This window comes from Dipodomys spectabilis, unplaced genomic scaffold (genome assembly GCF_019054845.1).
Source record: "Dipodomys spectabilis isolate Male_0828 unplaced genomic scaffold, ASM1905484v1 ptg000146l, whole genome shotgun sequence".
Classification (NCBI taxonomy): Eukaryota; Metazoa; Chordata; class Mammalia; order Rodentia; family Heteromyidae; genus Dipodomys; species Dipodomys spectabilis.
In genome coordinates this window covers 2,322,451-2,336,369 of record NW_024870823.1, presented here as the reverse complement: position 1 = coordinate 2,336,369, position 13,919 = coordinate 2,322,451, and the positions used below count along the sequence as shown (strand labels likewise).

General features: G+C 44.6%; 2 protein-coding genes across 4 annotated transcripts in view; both read right to left on the bottom strand.

Moving 5' to 3' along the window:
- Nucleotides 1-3,916: 3,916 nt before the first annotated feature.
- Gpx2 (glutathione peroxidase 2) lies at nucleotides 3,917-7,368 on the bottom strand. Its single transcript, XM_042691800.1, has 2 exons — nucleotides 6,775-7,368; nucleotides 3,917-4,606 (listed from the first exon to the last, which is right to left on the bottom strand). Exons 1-2 carry the CDS (start codon nucleotides 6,994-6,996, stop codon nucleotides 4,256-4,258), a joined length of 573 nt encoding a protein of 190 aa, XP_042547734.1. The 5' UTR covers nucleotides 6,997-7,368; the 3' UTR covers nucleotides 3,917-4,255.
- Rab15 (RAB15, member RAS oncogene family) overlaps nucleotides 4,519-13,919 on the bottom strand; it is a 33,171-nt gene continuing 23,770 nt past the window's right edge. For 2 of the 3 annotated variants that reach the window (XM_042691797.1, XM_042691799.1), the window contains one exon: nucleotides 12,160-13,814. In XM_042691797.1, the coding sequence (XP_042547731.1) occupies nucleotides 13,656-13,814 (159 nt within the window). In that variant the 3' untranslated portion in view covers nucleotides 12,160-13,655. Of the gene's footprint in view, nucleotides 4,607-12,159; nucleotides 13,815-13,919 lie in introns of those variants that run through there. The other variant, XM_042691798.1, reaches the window with a different exon arrangement.

Here is a 13,919-nt window from a genome sequence, read left to right as displayed (position 1 = left end):
CTTCCCAAATAATCTCCACTTTATTTTCATGTTTTTTGTTTGTTTGTGCCTACTGGGGTTTAAACTCTGGGCCTCATGCACTCAATTGGCTGCTTATGATTGACTACCACTTGAACCATGCCTTCATTTCTGGCTTTTTGCTGGTTAATTGGAGATAAGAGTCTTGGATTTATCTGCTTTGACTTATTTCCTACTTTGATCTTTAGATCTCAACTTCCTCAGTAGCTAGGTTTATAGTTGTGAGCTCCAGCACCTGGCTTTTTAATTTTTTTCTAACCTAGAGTCTGCACTAGAAAGAAAACATGAGTCTAGCTTATTTCACTTAACATGGTGATCTCCATTTCTCACTTTTTTTTTTTTTTTCGATCATGAGCCTGAACTCTGGGCCTGGGCACTCTCCCTCAGCTCTTCAGCTCAAGGCTAGCGCTTTACTACTTGAACCACAGTGCCACTTCTGGCTTTTTCTGCTGATGTGATGCTTAGGAATCGAACCCAGGGCCTCATACATGCAAGACAAGCACTACCACTGAGCCACCTTCCCAGCCCCACTTCTCACTTTTCTACAAATGATAATAATTTTGTTCTTATGACTAAAGAAAATGAATTTATATGCCACATTTTCTTCATGCATCCATTGCTGAGCATCTAGGCTGATTTCATAACCTGGCTTTTGTGAAGTGCTGTAATAAACACTCCATAGGTTTTTTTTTTTTTTTAATCAACTGCTATAATTGTCAATGAAAGCATTTTGAGCAACACAGTGGTGTGTGCAGGCCTTTCTTGGTGGCCTTTTTTGTTCCTTTTGTTTATTACTAGTAACTTCTTGTTATTTTTGTAATGCCTGCTATTCAGAATTTATAGATCAGCAAGGAAAGCTGAAGGATGAGGAAACATCTTTACTCCATCCATCTTGCACTTTTTTGCTACACTTCGTCTATGACTCTCTTCTGTCCCATGTGACCAGAGTTGAATGATTAGCACCAATTGCCTATATATATATATATATATATATATATATATATATATATATATGTACATACATACATATATATCTAAACAGAAATGTTTATGTGGGATTTTCTGTCTACATAAATGCACATACATATATGCAAAACATATACATATAAACACATAGAGATGTTCATATAAACCTGGCTGCACATATGTACTCATGTATTAGACCTACTTAAGAGTTGTTTTCTTGCTCTGTTAATGTAAGTAACTCAAATAACTTGGACACAACTGGGCACTGGTAGTGCATGCCTGTAATCCTAGCTATTCAGGAAGCGGAGATGTGATCCTGGTTTGATGCCAGCCCAGGTAGGAAAGTCCCTGAGACACTATCTCCATAGTAAAAATGCTAGACTGGAGCCATGGTTTGGTGGTAGAATGCTAGCTGTGAATATGTAAACTGAATGAGTATGAGGCCCTGAGTTTAAGCCCCAGAGTGGGCAAATAATAGTAATCATAATAATCTGGACTAATCAGTGGGCTTATGAAAGAAAATGTGAGCAGCACTGTGGTGATGTAGATGCTTTGGGCTTAGAATGACATGGCTTTCATTTCTACCCTTTTTGTCCCTGGCAGGTATCTTGCCCAACTAACTTCTCTTTAGTGATAAAAAAAAATGAAGTCCAAATGAGGAATAAATAACCTTATGTATGGAAAGTACTTAGTGCTATTAATGAATATAGAAAATATTTGGTAACTGGTGGTTTGTTAGTGGCTGTGATGGTGATTTTGAGGAAGTTTTAGAGTTTGGCTCAGTTTTTATTTAAGAAAGCTATTGCAATAGGGACATAGTCAGACAATCAATTTCAGTCTGTATATATCGGTCCTCCTAAAGATACTTCTTCCAAATTGTATTTTTTGTGAGAACTCTCAGAGAAGTGATTATGTCATCCCTCTAAATTGAGCAGCATTATCTCAGCACTTCTGAAAGTGTGTGTTAATGAGACTTCTCTCTACTTCTCAGTGCCCCCAGGGAAATTTGATTAAAAGAATTTGTTTATCCATGAAAAAGCTTTGCCTTGCGTGTTGATGACCATAATTTGCTGCTGCAGAGAGTGAAAAGGAGGACAGATGAAAAGTAAAGGAAAAGAGTATTTTCTCTTCATTTTAATAACACCACAGTAAAAGGCTTAAAGGTCAAGGTCCTTGTAAAACAGATTCCTGCCATCTTTCCTACCTGTTCCTTCTGAGCCAGACTGATCAGGTCTTGTCTGAATCAAGCAGCATTTCCCTGAGGAGCCCTCTTTTGGCATTGTAGTTCCTTCTGATTCATTGCAAAATCACTTATACTGAAATGCTCATTCCTTTGGGAATCCATAAATTATTCAACTTGAGCCTCGTAGGAAAGACCTAAGACACTGCACTGGTATATCAAGCCTTCAATTGCTAGTGTCGTAATGCTAACATCCAGGATTGCTGGCTGTTGCTGGATGTAACAACAGGGTATAGTACCATCAAAATAATAAACAAATCATAGAAGCATCCAACATGAACCTCTCAATTTTATCAGGGAAGCAATTTGTCTCTGTAGTTAACTGCTGTGAAATCAGTGTGTACGTGGTTCTGCCTCAAAAACATTCACACCCCAGTAGCTTTAAGAGAAAGAATCTGAAAGGCTTGTGTCAAGTGGAGGGCAGCCTTAATTTAGAGAAGGTGCTACAGAAAGATGCCAGGGGATTCCCATTATAATGCTCAGATTACCCTTTTGCAAGAAAGCACCACCAATAACAAACTTTCAGTTGAAGGTCAGACAATGAGGAACTTTAGTCTCTGTTTCATAATGGCTTCACAGATGATATAAAGACTTGGAACTGATGAAGAGCAGATTAAAAGGAAATCATTTCTGGGTTAACATGGGAGTTTTTGAGCAGTAGTTTACAAAATTGCCCCTTTAGGCCTTCAATGAGAAGTAAAACGTTCCACCTAGTGGCCAAAGGGAAAAGTGTAGTGAGAAGTTTCCAGGATGAGGTTCACAAGGCAAAGGGATAGGGCAGTTCCTCTCCCACGTGAGAATATGATAGAGCACAGCCTGGGTGGTGAGGTGACTTGGGAGTGCCCGACTGGAGGAGGGCACTGTCCTTACAAAGCCACTCCATACAGCAGTTCTTACAGCTTACAAATTCTGAAGGAAGAAATGAACCCAGCCATTCATGCCTCTGCCTTGAGCCTAAGTTTGTCAGATTCAGAGCTTGAGAAGAGGGGCTAGGAAGGTGGCTCAGTGGCAGAATGCTTGCCTTGCATACATGAGACCCTGGGTTTGATTCCTCAGCACCACATAAGCAGAAAAAGCTGGAAGTGGCGCTGTGGCTCAAGTGGTAGAGCGCTAGCCTTGAGCTGAAGAGCTGAGGGACAGCGCCCAGGCCCAGAGTTCAGGCCCCGTGCCTGATTTGAAAAAATAAAAATAAAAAGCTTGAGAAGAAGGGGAAGAATGTGACCTTTAAAAGGAGGCTCAGTCTAGCAAAAGATCAAAACCATACAATCCAATCAGGTAACTGGGAAAAGAATAAAGTCCTGTGTTTCCAGTAACTGCACCCTGTGTGTCTTTGCTGTCAGTAGTTGACTAACTGGAATTTCAGGAATTTCTCAAAGTACAGATAATTCCTAGCTGGACAAATACCCACAGTGATATATTTTCTTGATTGTAATCATACAACAAACCCCTCTCTTCCCAGTGTGCCCAGCCAAAGAGGCTTTTAGTTCTCTTTATTCCTGTTTTTCCCCAATTCTGGAAAGGAGCCATAAAATAATAAAATTCACATTTTCTACCAAGAGTCTCCTTTCCAGATAGCCATTAGAGTATTCCCTTGATCATCTTCTCTCGACCAAAACGGAGCTAGTATGCCACTACCTCCTCTATCTCACCGCAGTGTGTACCACCCATTGGACAAGAAGACAAAAGAGCCTGGCCATTTCCACACCTGCCCTTTATTAGACTCGTCGGCTAGCAGGCTAGTTCCAGGCCCTTCACACTTTTCAGACATCTTCCATTAGGATTTAGGAAGATGCCATCATTCTGTGAAGGCCCGAAGCCTACCTGAGTCTTAGAGCCCCAAGTTAAAACACCAGGAGGGTTGAGAGAGAGAAAGAAAACAGGCGGATGGAAAAGCAAAGCTCTTCAATGAAGGGGAGTGATGTACAGAGAGAGCTTAGATCCAGCAATGCCCTCGGAGGGCACGCTGAATCCTAAGGAAGGATGCTTAGGGTCTGGGAGGACTGGGAGATCAGCATGCTGAGCAGCTCACATCTATATGGCAACTTTGAGGAGGCGCTTGATGTCAGGCTCGATGTTGATGGTTTGGAAGGTACGGCTGTAGCGGCGGAAGGGCTCCCCCTCCGGCCCTATAAGGAACTTCTCAAAGTTCCAGGACACATCTGAGCGGCGCACCGGACTCCACATGATGAGCTTAGGATCGGTCATGAGAGAAAATGGGTCATCGTAAGGATAAGGAAGCTTGTCCTTCAGGTAGGCGAAGACCGGATGCTCATTCTGCCCATTGACATCACACTTTTGGACAAGAGTGAAGGTGGGCTGGTATCCACCCCCAGGGCGGACATACTTGAGACTGTTCAGGATCTCCTCATTCTGACAGTTCTCCTAGGGGAGAAAACAAGACAAGGAACATGGAAAAGGCAAAAGGAAGCCAGGGGTCCATTAATGGAAATCTTTTCTCCAAAACTCCCTTGCCAGGATCATTCTTTTCTATCTATGTAATGTGTGTGTTTCTCCTCCATTTTATCTGTGTATTCATTGTGGGGTTTTTTCCTCTCCCTGATATTATTTGATAGTGTACTAGGCCATTTCTGAAAGTTCTTGTAGTTGCTAGTTTTGCTGCTCTTATACTTCAGACTGAACATATGAACTGTTGCTTCCGAACATAATTGACCCTTAGAGGTTCATAAAGTATTTATTTGAAACTCCAGGGAACCTTGATTTGGGGGCAGAAGAAGCAAAGGAAAGGAGGCACAAGACACTCTAAACCATCTTACCTGCGATCATCTATGTATCAGTACAAATGCATACACACTCCCTCTTTCGCCTCCCCTCCTTTTTCTCTCTTCCCTTCCTTCCTCTCTATTCTTCTCCCTCTCCCTTCTTTCTCTGTCTTCTCAGAAGGTGAAAGTGAAGCCCAGGAGAATGGGATTACAGTTTCTGGCTTTCATCCTACTTTATCCTAAACCTAAAATGCAAATAGGAGGCCACCAATGAAGGAGGAACCCATAGAAGGGAAAGGCAAAATAGGTAGGCAACAACAATTACTGTAGTCTAAATGGCATTACTTGGTGACCAATAGAGATAAATAAGATGAAAAATAGAGTTCTTCTGATCTAGAATAGGGGTTGAAGAAATAAGTGCTTGAAGACTAAAGGTTGTGAATATAATAAATTATTGCTTTCATTTTGCTGCTATCCAAAGACAGCCAACCTCATTGTTAGTCGCTGTAATCAGCCCCAAATGCTTTAGCTCAGAATCTGTTACCGGTCTTCCCCTCTTCACTACCATCCCTAAACCTCGGCCCAATCACAATCTCTACACTTGACAACCCCCAAATGCCAGTGAGAATCTATTTTCTCCCCCAGGCTAAAAGTCAGATCTCGCTTGGAGAGAAAGATCCTGCCTTGGACCAACTAAAAGAGTCATTAGTACAGTCAGTTCTAGGCCTTGGTGACATTCACAAGCCCCATCTGATCTCTATTACACTTATCTCTTGATGCAAATGGCCGGCTGGCTCCTGGTAGGTTATGGACGCCCTCCAGCACCTAGGCAGCCCAGAGTGATAGTGAGCCTAGATAGTGAGGCTAGGACTGGCAGGACATCTCTTAAGAGGCTATGCCCTTCCTTTATGCCCCTGTGCTCTGGCAAAGGCTAGAAGGAGAACTAAGAGCAGGGGAATGGTGAGCAGAGGAATAACGGTTTGGGCTTCAGTTCGTCACAGCCAGTGATCCTACATCCTTCCTGCTTATAGGTCAGCTAATTTTTCCTTACCTTTATGTCACTGTGAGTTGAACTAAGGAGATTAGTAAAGGGTTCACTTGGTGATATCCTGCCTGTTTCTACAACTCGGATCATAAGTAGAGGAATCACTGAAAGGTAACAGGGTGTAGGGCTGAAGATCTGTAATAACCTGGCTCAGATACGGACATGTGCATGTGATTCCGAGAGGCCTTTGCCTTTCTCCCATTCCCTCTCCACTTGACAATCTAAATAAACCTGTCTCTGATCTAAACAGTAAATTGCTTATATTTATGTAGTATTTTCTATTTTTCTAGTTACTTTTCCATATCTTACCTTATGAACCTCACAACGATCCTGTGAGCTAAGTGGCATTACCTCTAGCTTACCGATGCAGAAACTAAAGCAGAAACATTCAGGGCCTCTTTGAAAGGCCCAGAGTACCAAAGCAGCACCAAATAGAGCAGGAATAAAGGTCTCCTGAGTCAGTCCAATCAGTTTGACTTTAAACCTGTTTCTTTCACTTGTTCATTTGACACATATTTAATGCATGCATTTGGTATCCTAGGCTCTGAAGACTCAGTGGAGAAAAAAGACACAACGGGTAGAAGCCCTCATATATTACAGTGGAGAAGACCATAGAACAATGAAAACACACATCCTCCATGTTTAACCTTAAACTTCCCTATGGTGTTGCACTTGCACCCAAACACTCAGCATGAGGAAGTATGCCCCTCAATTCCAGACACTCCAACACAGTCATTCATCCTCTTTCCTTGTCCTGCAAGAGCCACACCCAAAAGACCCCTCACCTGATGTCCGAATTGGTTGCAAGGGAAACCGAGAACCACCAGGCGCCTGGGAAAGCGGCACTGCAGCTCATTGAGCTGGGTGAAGTCCCGGGTGGTTGTGCCTCAGAGCGATGCCACATTCTCGATCAGCACTGCCCTGCCTCGGAACGTGTTGAAATCTACTTTCTCCCCATCCAGGCTGATAGCACTAAGATCATAGAAGGACTTGGCGATGTAGGCCATGGTGAAGCGCAGAGTGAGCCCTGCCCAGTTGTTGGAGCCCACTTAAGGGTCTATCAAAGGGGTGGGGAGGAAGGAGGAGCCAGGAATAACAGAAGATCTCACAAAAGGCCTTTGAGCCTTCCCTGGATGACTTAGCAAAAACATGCACCCACCTGTACACGTTGTTTGAACAAGGAGGTTGCTCCTCCTCCTTACCAACTGAACAAAGCCACCTCCTGCCCCACCCTGCTGGCAACCTGGAAAGGGCCAATTTGATATCTGTGAGCAGATGTGAATAATTTACTCCTTGAAGGAAACCAGAGCCCCAAAGGTCAGATGAGGAGGAAAAAAGGGAGGGAGGCATGCAAGATTGACTTCTGTTTGCCCTAGCAGATTGTTTTCACTTGACACAGACATTAACTGAATGCATTTATTCAGTGTCAATCTCTGAATTGTGCAGTGACGGGTAAGGGTGTGTTGAAGAGGAAGAGATATGGGGTTTGTGTCCACCTGCTTCAGATGACTTTTTACATTTTTCTCTTTAGCTATAGCTTTCCATTAGCACAAAATCAAAAGACCCCTTAGGAAGAGAGTGTATCATTTTCTAGAAATAATGACTTTTTGGCTGAGGGGAAAGGGGAGGGAAGGATGAGGAGGAAGAGGAAAAGAAAGTAAGGAGGGAAAGAGAGAGAAAAGGAAGGAAGGGAGGAAGGAAGGAAAAAAGGGAGGGAGGGAGGAAGGGAGACTCTCCATCCTTATCTTCCACCAGGCAAAAGAGATGAAGTTGTGTTTGTCTTGGAAAATTTGTGGGGTTTTTTGGTTTTTATTGTTGTTTTTCACTGAGTGATGGTCTTTCTTCCCTCTTTGCTTCTTCATTGTACCATCTTCTGATATACCCTCCACTTATATCTCCCTGGTCATGAGGATGAGGTCATTGCTGGAGGTGTCACTGTAAGGAGGCCACAGAACAGATGGGTAAATTCAGGGTAGATGAACTGCATTCATCTCTTTTTCATCAGAGGTTTAGGCCTCAAGACTTCACAGAGTGGGCTTGTGCTGGCCATCCACTCAGAGAAGGAAGGGTGAAAGGAAGCAAAGCTGCTGTGGTTCTACTAGAGCAGCTACCATGATGTCTTTAACTCCAGCAGTTCAGTAAATTCCAAGACATCTCAAGATGATCTAAGGGCTGCCATGGGAGCCCACAGAAACAGAAAAGACCCTAATGCCATTCCACTCTTCTAAACACCTGTCAACAACTTACCAAAAAAAAAAAATGCTTTTATTTCTCCTTTAGTAAAACTAAAAAGTAGGTTTTCCCTAGCGTCAGATTTTAGAGTAAAATTTTAGTAAGAAGACAAACACAATAGAACTACTTTATGTCCCAGCAATCCCATTCCTGGGCATTTATCCAATAGAACACAATCAAGATAACAATAAAGCCACCAGCACAACTGTGCTCACTGCAACACTTCACCATAACCAAGATACAGAGTCAGCCCAGATGCCCCTCAATGGATGAATAGATTAAGAAAATATAGTATATGTACACAATGTAATTTTACTTACCTATTAGAAAGAATGATATTGTACCACTAGTAAGGAAATGGAAAGACTTGGGAAAAATTATATTAAGTGATGTAGGCCAGACCCAGAGAAACAAAGGTTGCATAGTTTCCCTCATTTGAGGTAGCCAGCGTGTGTCTATAAATCTAAGTAAACACACTGGGTGGTATGCAAGTGGTTACAAATGAATTAATTAAAGTATAATAGACTATGGAGAGCTCAAATAGTATAATCTTTTAGAAAGACTAGGTCAAAGCTCAACAAAACACCAGGAAATTGATACTTCCAAGAAGAGATGGAGCCAAGGGGAGAGGAGTAGATGACTGAAGGGAGGAAGAGGGGAAGAATGCAGTTAAAAAAATTCATTGTATATACCAAAAAGTAATAATAAAGAAAAATAAGGGAAGGAATGGGTTAAAGGAAAGTGAGTATGTTAAAAGGGGATGACACTGATCAGGATGCATTATATTCATAAACTGCTTTGTTATATGGCACCTCCTTTGTACAACTACTTAAAGATAATACAAAATAAATGTTTTAAGCAGGCACATGCTTTCTGGAAAGTGTTTTCACAGGTACACATCCATTGGGAATAGACTCCAAGAATAGAGCGTAAGCAAGGATGGAGAGCAGCTGGTCTTGAGAATCTGATTTGTGGAGAGATGGAGGAACTACTCGCCAGGGAGTGCCCAGCTTTTCTGTCTCATAGCTTGTTCGATGGCTGTCTTAGTGCATGGGAACTGTACATCTCAGCCAGCATCTCTATAAAAGCAAGTTTCCATTGTCTAACAGGAATGAAGGGGGTGGCAGGAAGTACATTTAAGTGTGTCCTTTGCTGGCACTGGGTGGAGTCCCTGGATACAGCCAGTAAGTGTCTTTACTAAACCACTGAGTCAGCGGGACTTGGCACACTGACAGCGGCTGAAACTTAACATTAACTAGCCAGATTTTTATATGCCTGACTAGTGCTGTGCTTCCAGAGCCATCTCTTATTCACTGCCATTTTGCAAGCCCTCTTTGGGCAGACAAAAGGAGTCCAGAGTGGGGCAGAGGGATAGGGTGCATGCTCTTCCATTTCGCCAGGAAAACATAGAACTCTCAGGTGTCTGTCTGGAATCTCTCACAATAAAGTTGATGAGACACTTATAGAATATTCCTTTGTCTCCAGCTTCACTCATAATGGCTCCATTTTCCAGAACCTTTTAACTTTGGGTATGCACTAACAAATGTGTTTCTCCTGGCTTTCACAAGAGGCACAGTGGTTCTGGAGGCAGTACTACCTTAGTAGATGGTGAAGAAAAGCCTAGGTTCTTAGTTCTGAGTCCCAAAGAGAATTGCTTATAAAGATTGTTCTAAACTGAAATGCCAAAGCTTTGTCCTTTCTCTGGATTCAATACAGTGGTTTCTAGATGAGTTTATGCCAGATAGTTGTGGCCCTTCAGCCAGTCTTTAAAGCTCCCTGAGCACCTATCTCCTTACCTGTTAAACACGGATAAAAATACCTTGAGAAAACAAAAAAGAACATCACCTTCCATCATTGTTAGATCAGAGAAGTAAGGTATCACAAATGTGCTCTATAAAGTATGGTTAAGATGTTAAAGACTATTGCTGGTGACCTGCCCTACTTTACTCCCTCCCTTCCTTCCATTCTTACCCCCAAAACATTTTTGTCCATTAGCTCCATATCAGTATTAAATATCTAGAGTCCTCCAGAGATTCCATTCAACCTCTGCTTCCCAAGTATCCAATCAAAAATCTGAAAGATCACTCGGTCCCTTAGGACAAGCTTTCCTGATTCATCCAGAACAAGTGAGAATCTACTATCTTTGAAAACCCCACAGCTTAGATATTCAACTTCCTCTTCCCTTCCAGTGACTCTGTGTGTGTGTGTGTGTGTGTGTGTGTGTGTGTGTGTGTATTCAAACTAGAGTTTGAATTCATCTGCATGCTCTCCCTTAGCTTTTTCTTCATTCAAGGCTGGCATGCTACCATTTGAATCACACTTCAGGCTTTCTGGTGGTTAAATGGAGATAGAAGTCTAATGAACTTTCCTGCCTGGCTTTGAACCATGATCTTCACATCTCCTGAGTAGCTAGAATTACAGATATGAGCCACTGGCACTTGGTGACTGTTAATTTTATTCCTGTGATATAAACCTGCTCTGGGGGCAGTGAGAACTTTATGTTGGAAACAGAAGACCCAAGTATAACGCCTCCACTGTCACTGTACTGCTGCTGTCAGAGGATTCTAGGACCTCTTCTACCCATGCTCCTGCCATTTTCATAACTAGGATCCCAGTGAGACTCCTCCAGGATTCACATAGGTAGACACACCTGTGGTTTGAAATATTCTTTATTTTGTAAACATTTGTGTTTAAAATAGATGAACCCTGCTCACGATTCATATAATGGACCCGAGACACAGTACACAAAATTCCCCTGTCACAGGGAGATGGTGGGGCTCAGGAGCAGGTGGTGTGCTGGGGAGGGACTGAATCTAAAGACACAGGGACAGAGGCGGTGACAGAAGACAGGCCAGGTGAGCCTGCTCAACAGTCTAGATCTAGTGACACAGCCCAGGCAACCTCCTGGACAGGAGGTTAGCAGTAAGAGGCTGACTGGTACCTGGCAAGTGTAGCTGTACCCTAACATCTCAACCCTCCTGCGATTGCCATCCCTGCTCCCAGCTGTGGCCCTGATAGAGAAGGCCTATCAGTTCACAGGACCCTAAACCTATGTTTTCCCTTCTAAAACCCAAAGGGTACAGTAAAAATAAAATCCTCTTTCCTGAGGGGGCTAGGAGAGAAAAACAGTGGTGGTGTTCTGCCTGAGCCTCTGGGGGAGCAACAATGCTGGCCCACAGAAGTTGTTGCACAGGTCCTGACGAAGGGCAGCCTGAGAATTGGCTCCACCAGCCTTCTAGGTGATCACTCCCAAGGTGATGCTTCTTATGTCTGGACACTGTGGAGCTGGCTTTCAGGGAAGCAGTGCCAGCCAGACACGAATTGATCCTAAGTTAGCTCTCAACATGTCTTACTAGCCAACGATGCATTCCTATTCCTGCTTTTCTTTTCTTTCTATCATGCTAACCTGTCTCATATTCCTTTATCCTGAGCCAGTCTCTTCTGCTGGGCCTCTATCCGGAGGAAATGTTGAGTGATTTTACCCTATACCTTTTTGTGTGAAATAAGGAAGTGGGGCCCTTCTCTTCACACACACACACACACACACACACACACACACACACACACACATGAAATAAGGAAGTGGGGCCCTTCTCTTCACACACACACACACACACACACACACACACACTGGGTAAGTGAATGGTCAGTACCCAGTTCTTTTGCTTTGCCTTCAGTCCCAGTCATGACGTATAGCTTAGAGCCTCTTACCTAGGCTGTGATTGACTTGATTCTTCTTTTTATTATTATTTTACTTTCTGTGCTGGTACTGGGGCTTGAACTCCAGGTATGGGCACTGTCCCTGAGCTTTCTTGCTCAAGGCTAGCCCTTTACCACTTCAGCCACAGAGCCACTTCTGGGCATTTGGTAGTTAACTGGCGATAAGAGTCTCATGGATTTTCCTGACTAAGCAGGCTTTGAACTATGTTCCTCAGATTGCAGCCTTGAGACACTAGGATTACAGGCTTGAGCCACTAGTGCCCAGATAACTTCTTGAAGTGACTTCATTCAAGCTATTCTTGGGCCTCTGAGGGTTAAAGAAACTTCTGAACAGAGAATTGTGGAAGAGGGCATCCTATTTGCTCCCTTAGTAGCCACAGTGCAGTTGGCAAGCCCTCAGACCTACTCAGGGACAAGAAGACAAGAAGAGCATTTGTCTTGAAGGTGGAACTGAACAGCTTCAAGCCTACCTACCCACGGCCTCCTTTTCTTCTTCCCAGGAAGTCTTTGCCCTTCGACAAACTTTGGGACCCAGAGAAACTTTAACTGCTGAAGGCTAGGATCAGTGTAACAGTGACATGTGTATGTCACTTCTCACTTCTGCCAAGAGTCCAGGGATATGCTCTTATTCCAGAAGATAGGAAAGAGGAACCCAGGAGGCCCTGCTATGGCCACATCCCCTCAACACTGAAAAACAAAACAAAACAAAACAAAAAAGCTATTCCTGGCCTGTATGCACTGGCTCTGACCCTGACATGGAGGAGCTAGCCCTTCACTTCTGAGCACACCTTCTTCTAGAGCCTTAACCAGCCCCAGTGCCTTGGTCCATACTTCAAATTCAGGAGCCCCTGTGGAGAGGTTGTATACTCGCTGCATGGGAGGTAGAGAATGGAGGTGACTTTTGATCCCTGCCGCCCTCATTTCTTTTCTTCTCTGAAGAACCTGCCTCTGAGGTCAGTTCTCTGGAGGCAGGCAGGCAGCAAAGCAAGGCCAAAGCTCAGATGGGGGAAAGCACAGAGGTAAGACAACCCCCAAAGGGATGTTTTCTTTCTACCTCAATGACCCACTTTTCCAGGCCATGGGGAGGCAGGCCTCTGGCAGAAGAAGGGGCAGTGGGGAGGGGAGGTGGGAGAAGCACCCTTAGCCTCTGGGCTACCGCAAAGCAAGGCGGGACGTCTTCTCTGGAGCAGAGGATTGGACATCTCCATGAGCCTGGGTCCATTTCCTCCAACCAGGGTTAGGAAGGAAGCAGCTGCAGTAACAGCCACAGCAGGACATCTAGGCAAGAGGGAAGGAGGTGGCTCCATACAAGACACACTAGAGGGAAGGGGCCAGAGGGAGTGGGAGGAAGAGAGAAGGCAGAGAGGAGACAAGATGCTGAAGAGAAGGGAGGAGCCTTCGGGTGGCCTGGACTCCAGCCTCAGCCACTGTCCGTCCAGGGAGCCTGGGGTAGCGAATCGGTGCTTACAGAACACTGTGGGGTGGCAACAGACCTGTGGCTGGGGAAACAGGCTGAAGGACACTGCTCCAGAGTCCAGGGGCTGGGGACAGAGGCTGCTCAGACACCACAGCAGAGCTGCTCTCAGGGCCAGGCGGGGAGAGTAGCAGCTAGGGTCACCAAATGAGAGGAAAGCAGTGGGCAGAGCCCAGGCTCCCCTGCTGTCCCAGACCTCATGAGGGAAGGGAGTTGGTGGGGGCACCCCACACAGGACCCTCAGCACCAGCAGGTTTTTGAAGAGTGTGCTGGGCCCTCAGGTTTGCCCTCTTCCTCTTCCAGCTCTGCCAATGCCAACTCGTGGCTGGCACGCGTCCGGAGACCATCCAGCTCCTTCCTGTGGGCCTGCAGCACCAGCTCCGTCAGGCGTGTGAAAGACTGGAAAGCCAAGGGGCACAGGTTAGTCCGGTGCCCGTCTGCCGCCCCGCAACCCTGCAGCGCCCCAAGGGACAACTTCCAGCTTATCTTGGCTCCCGTGCGCCA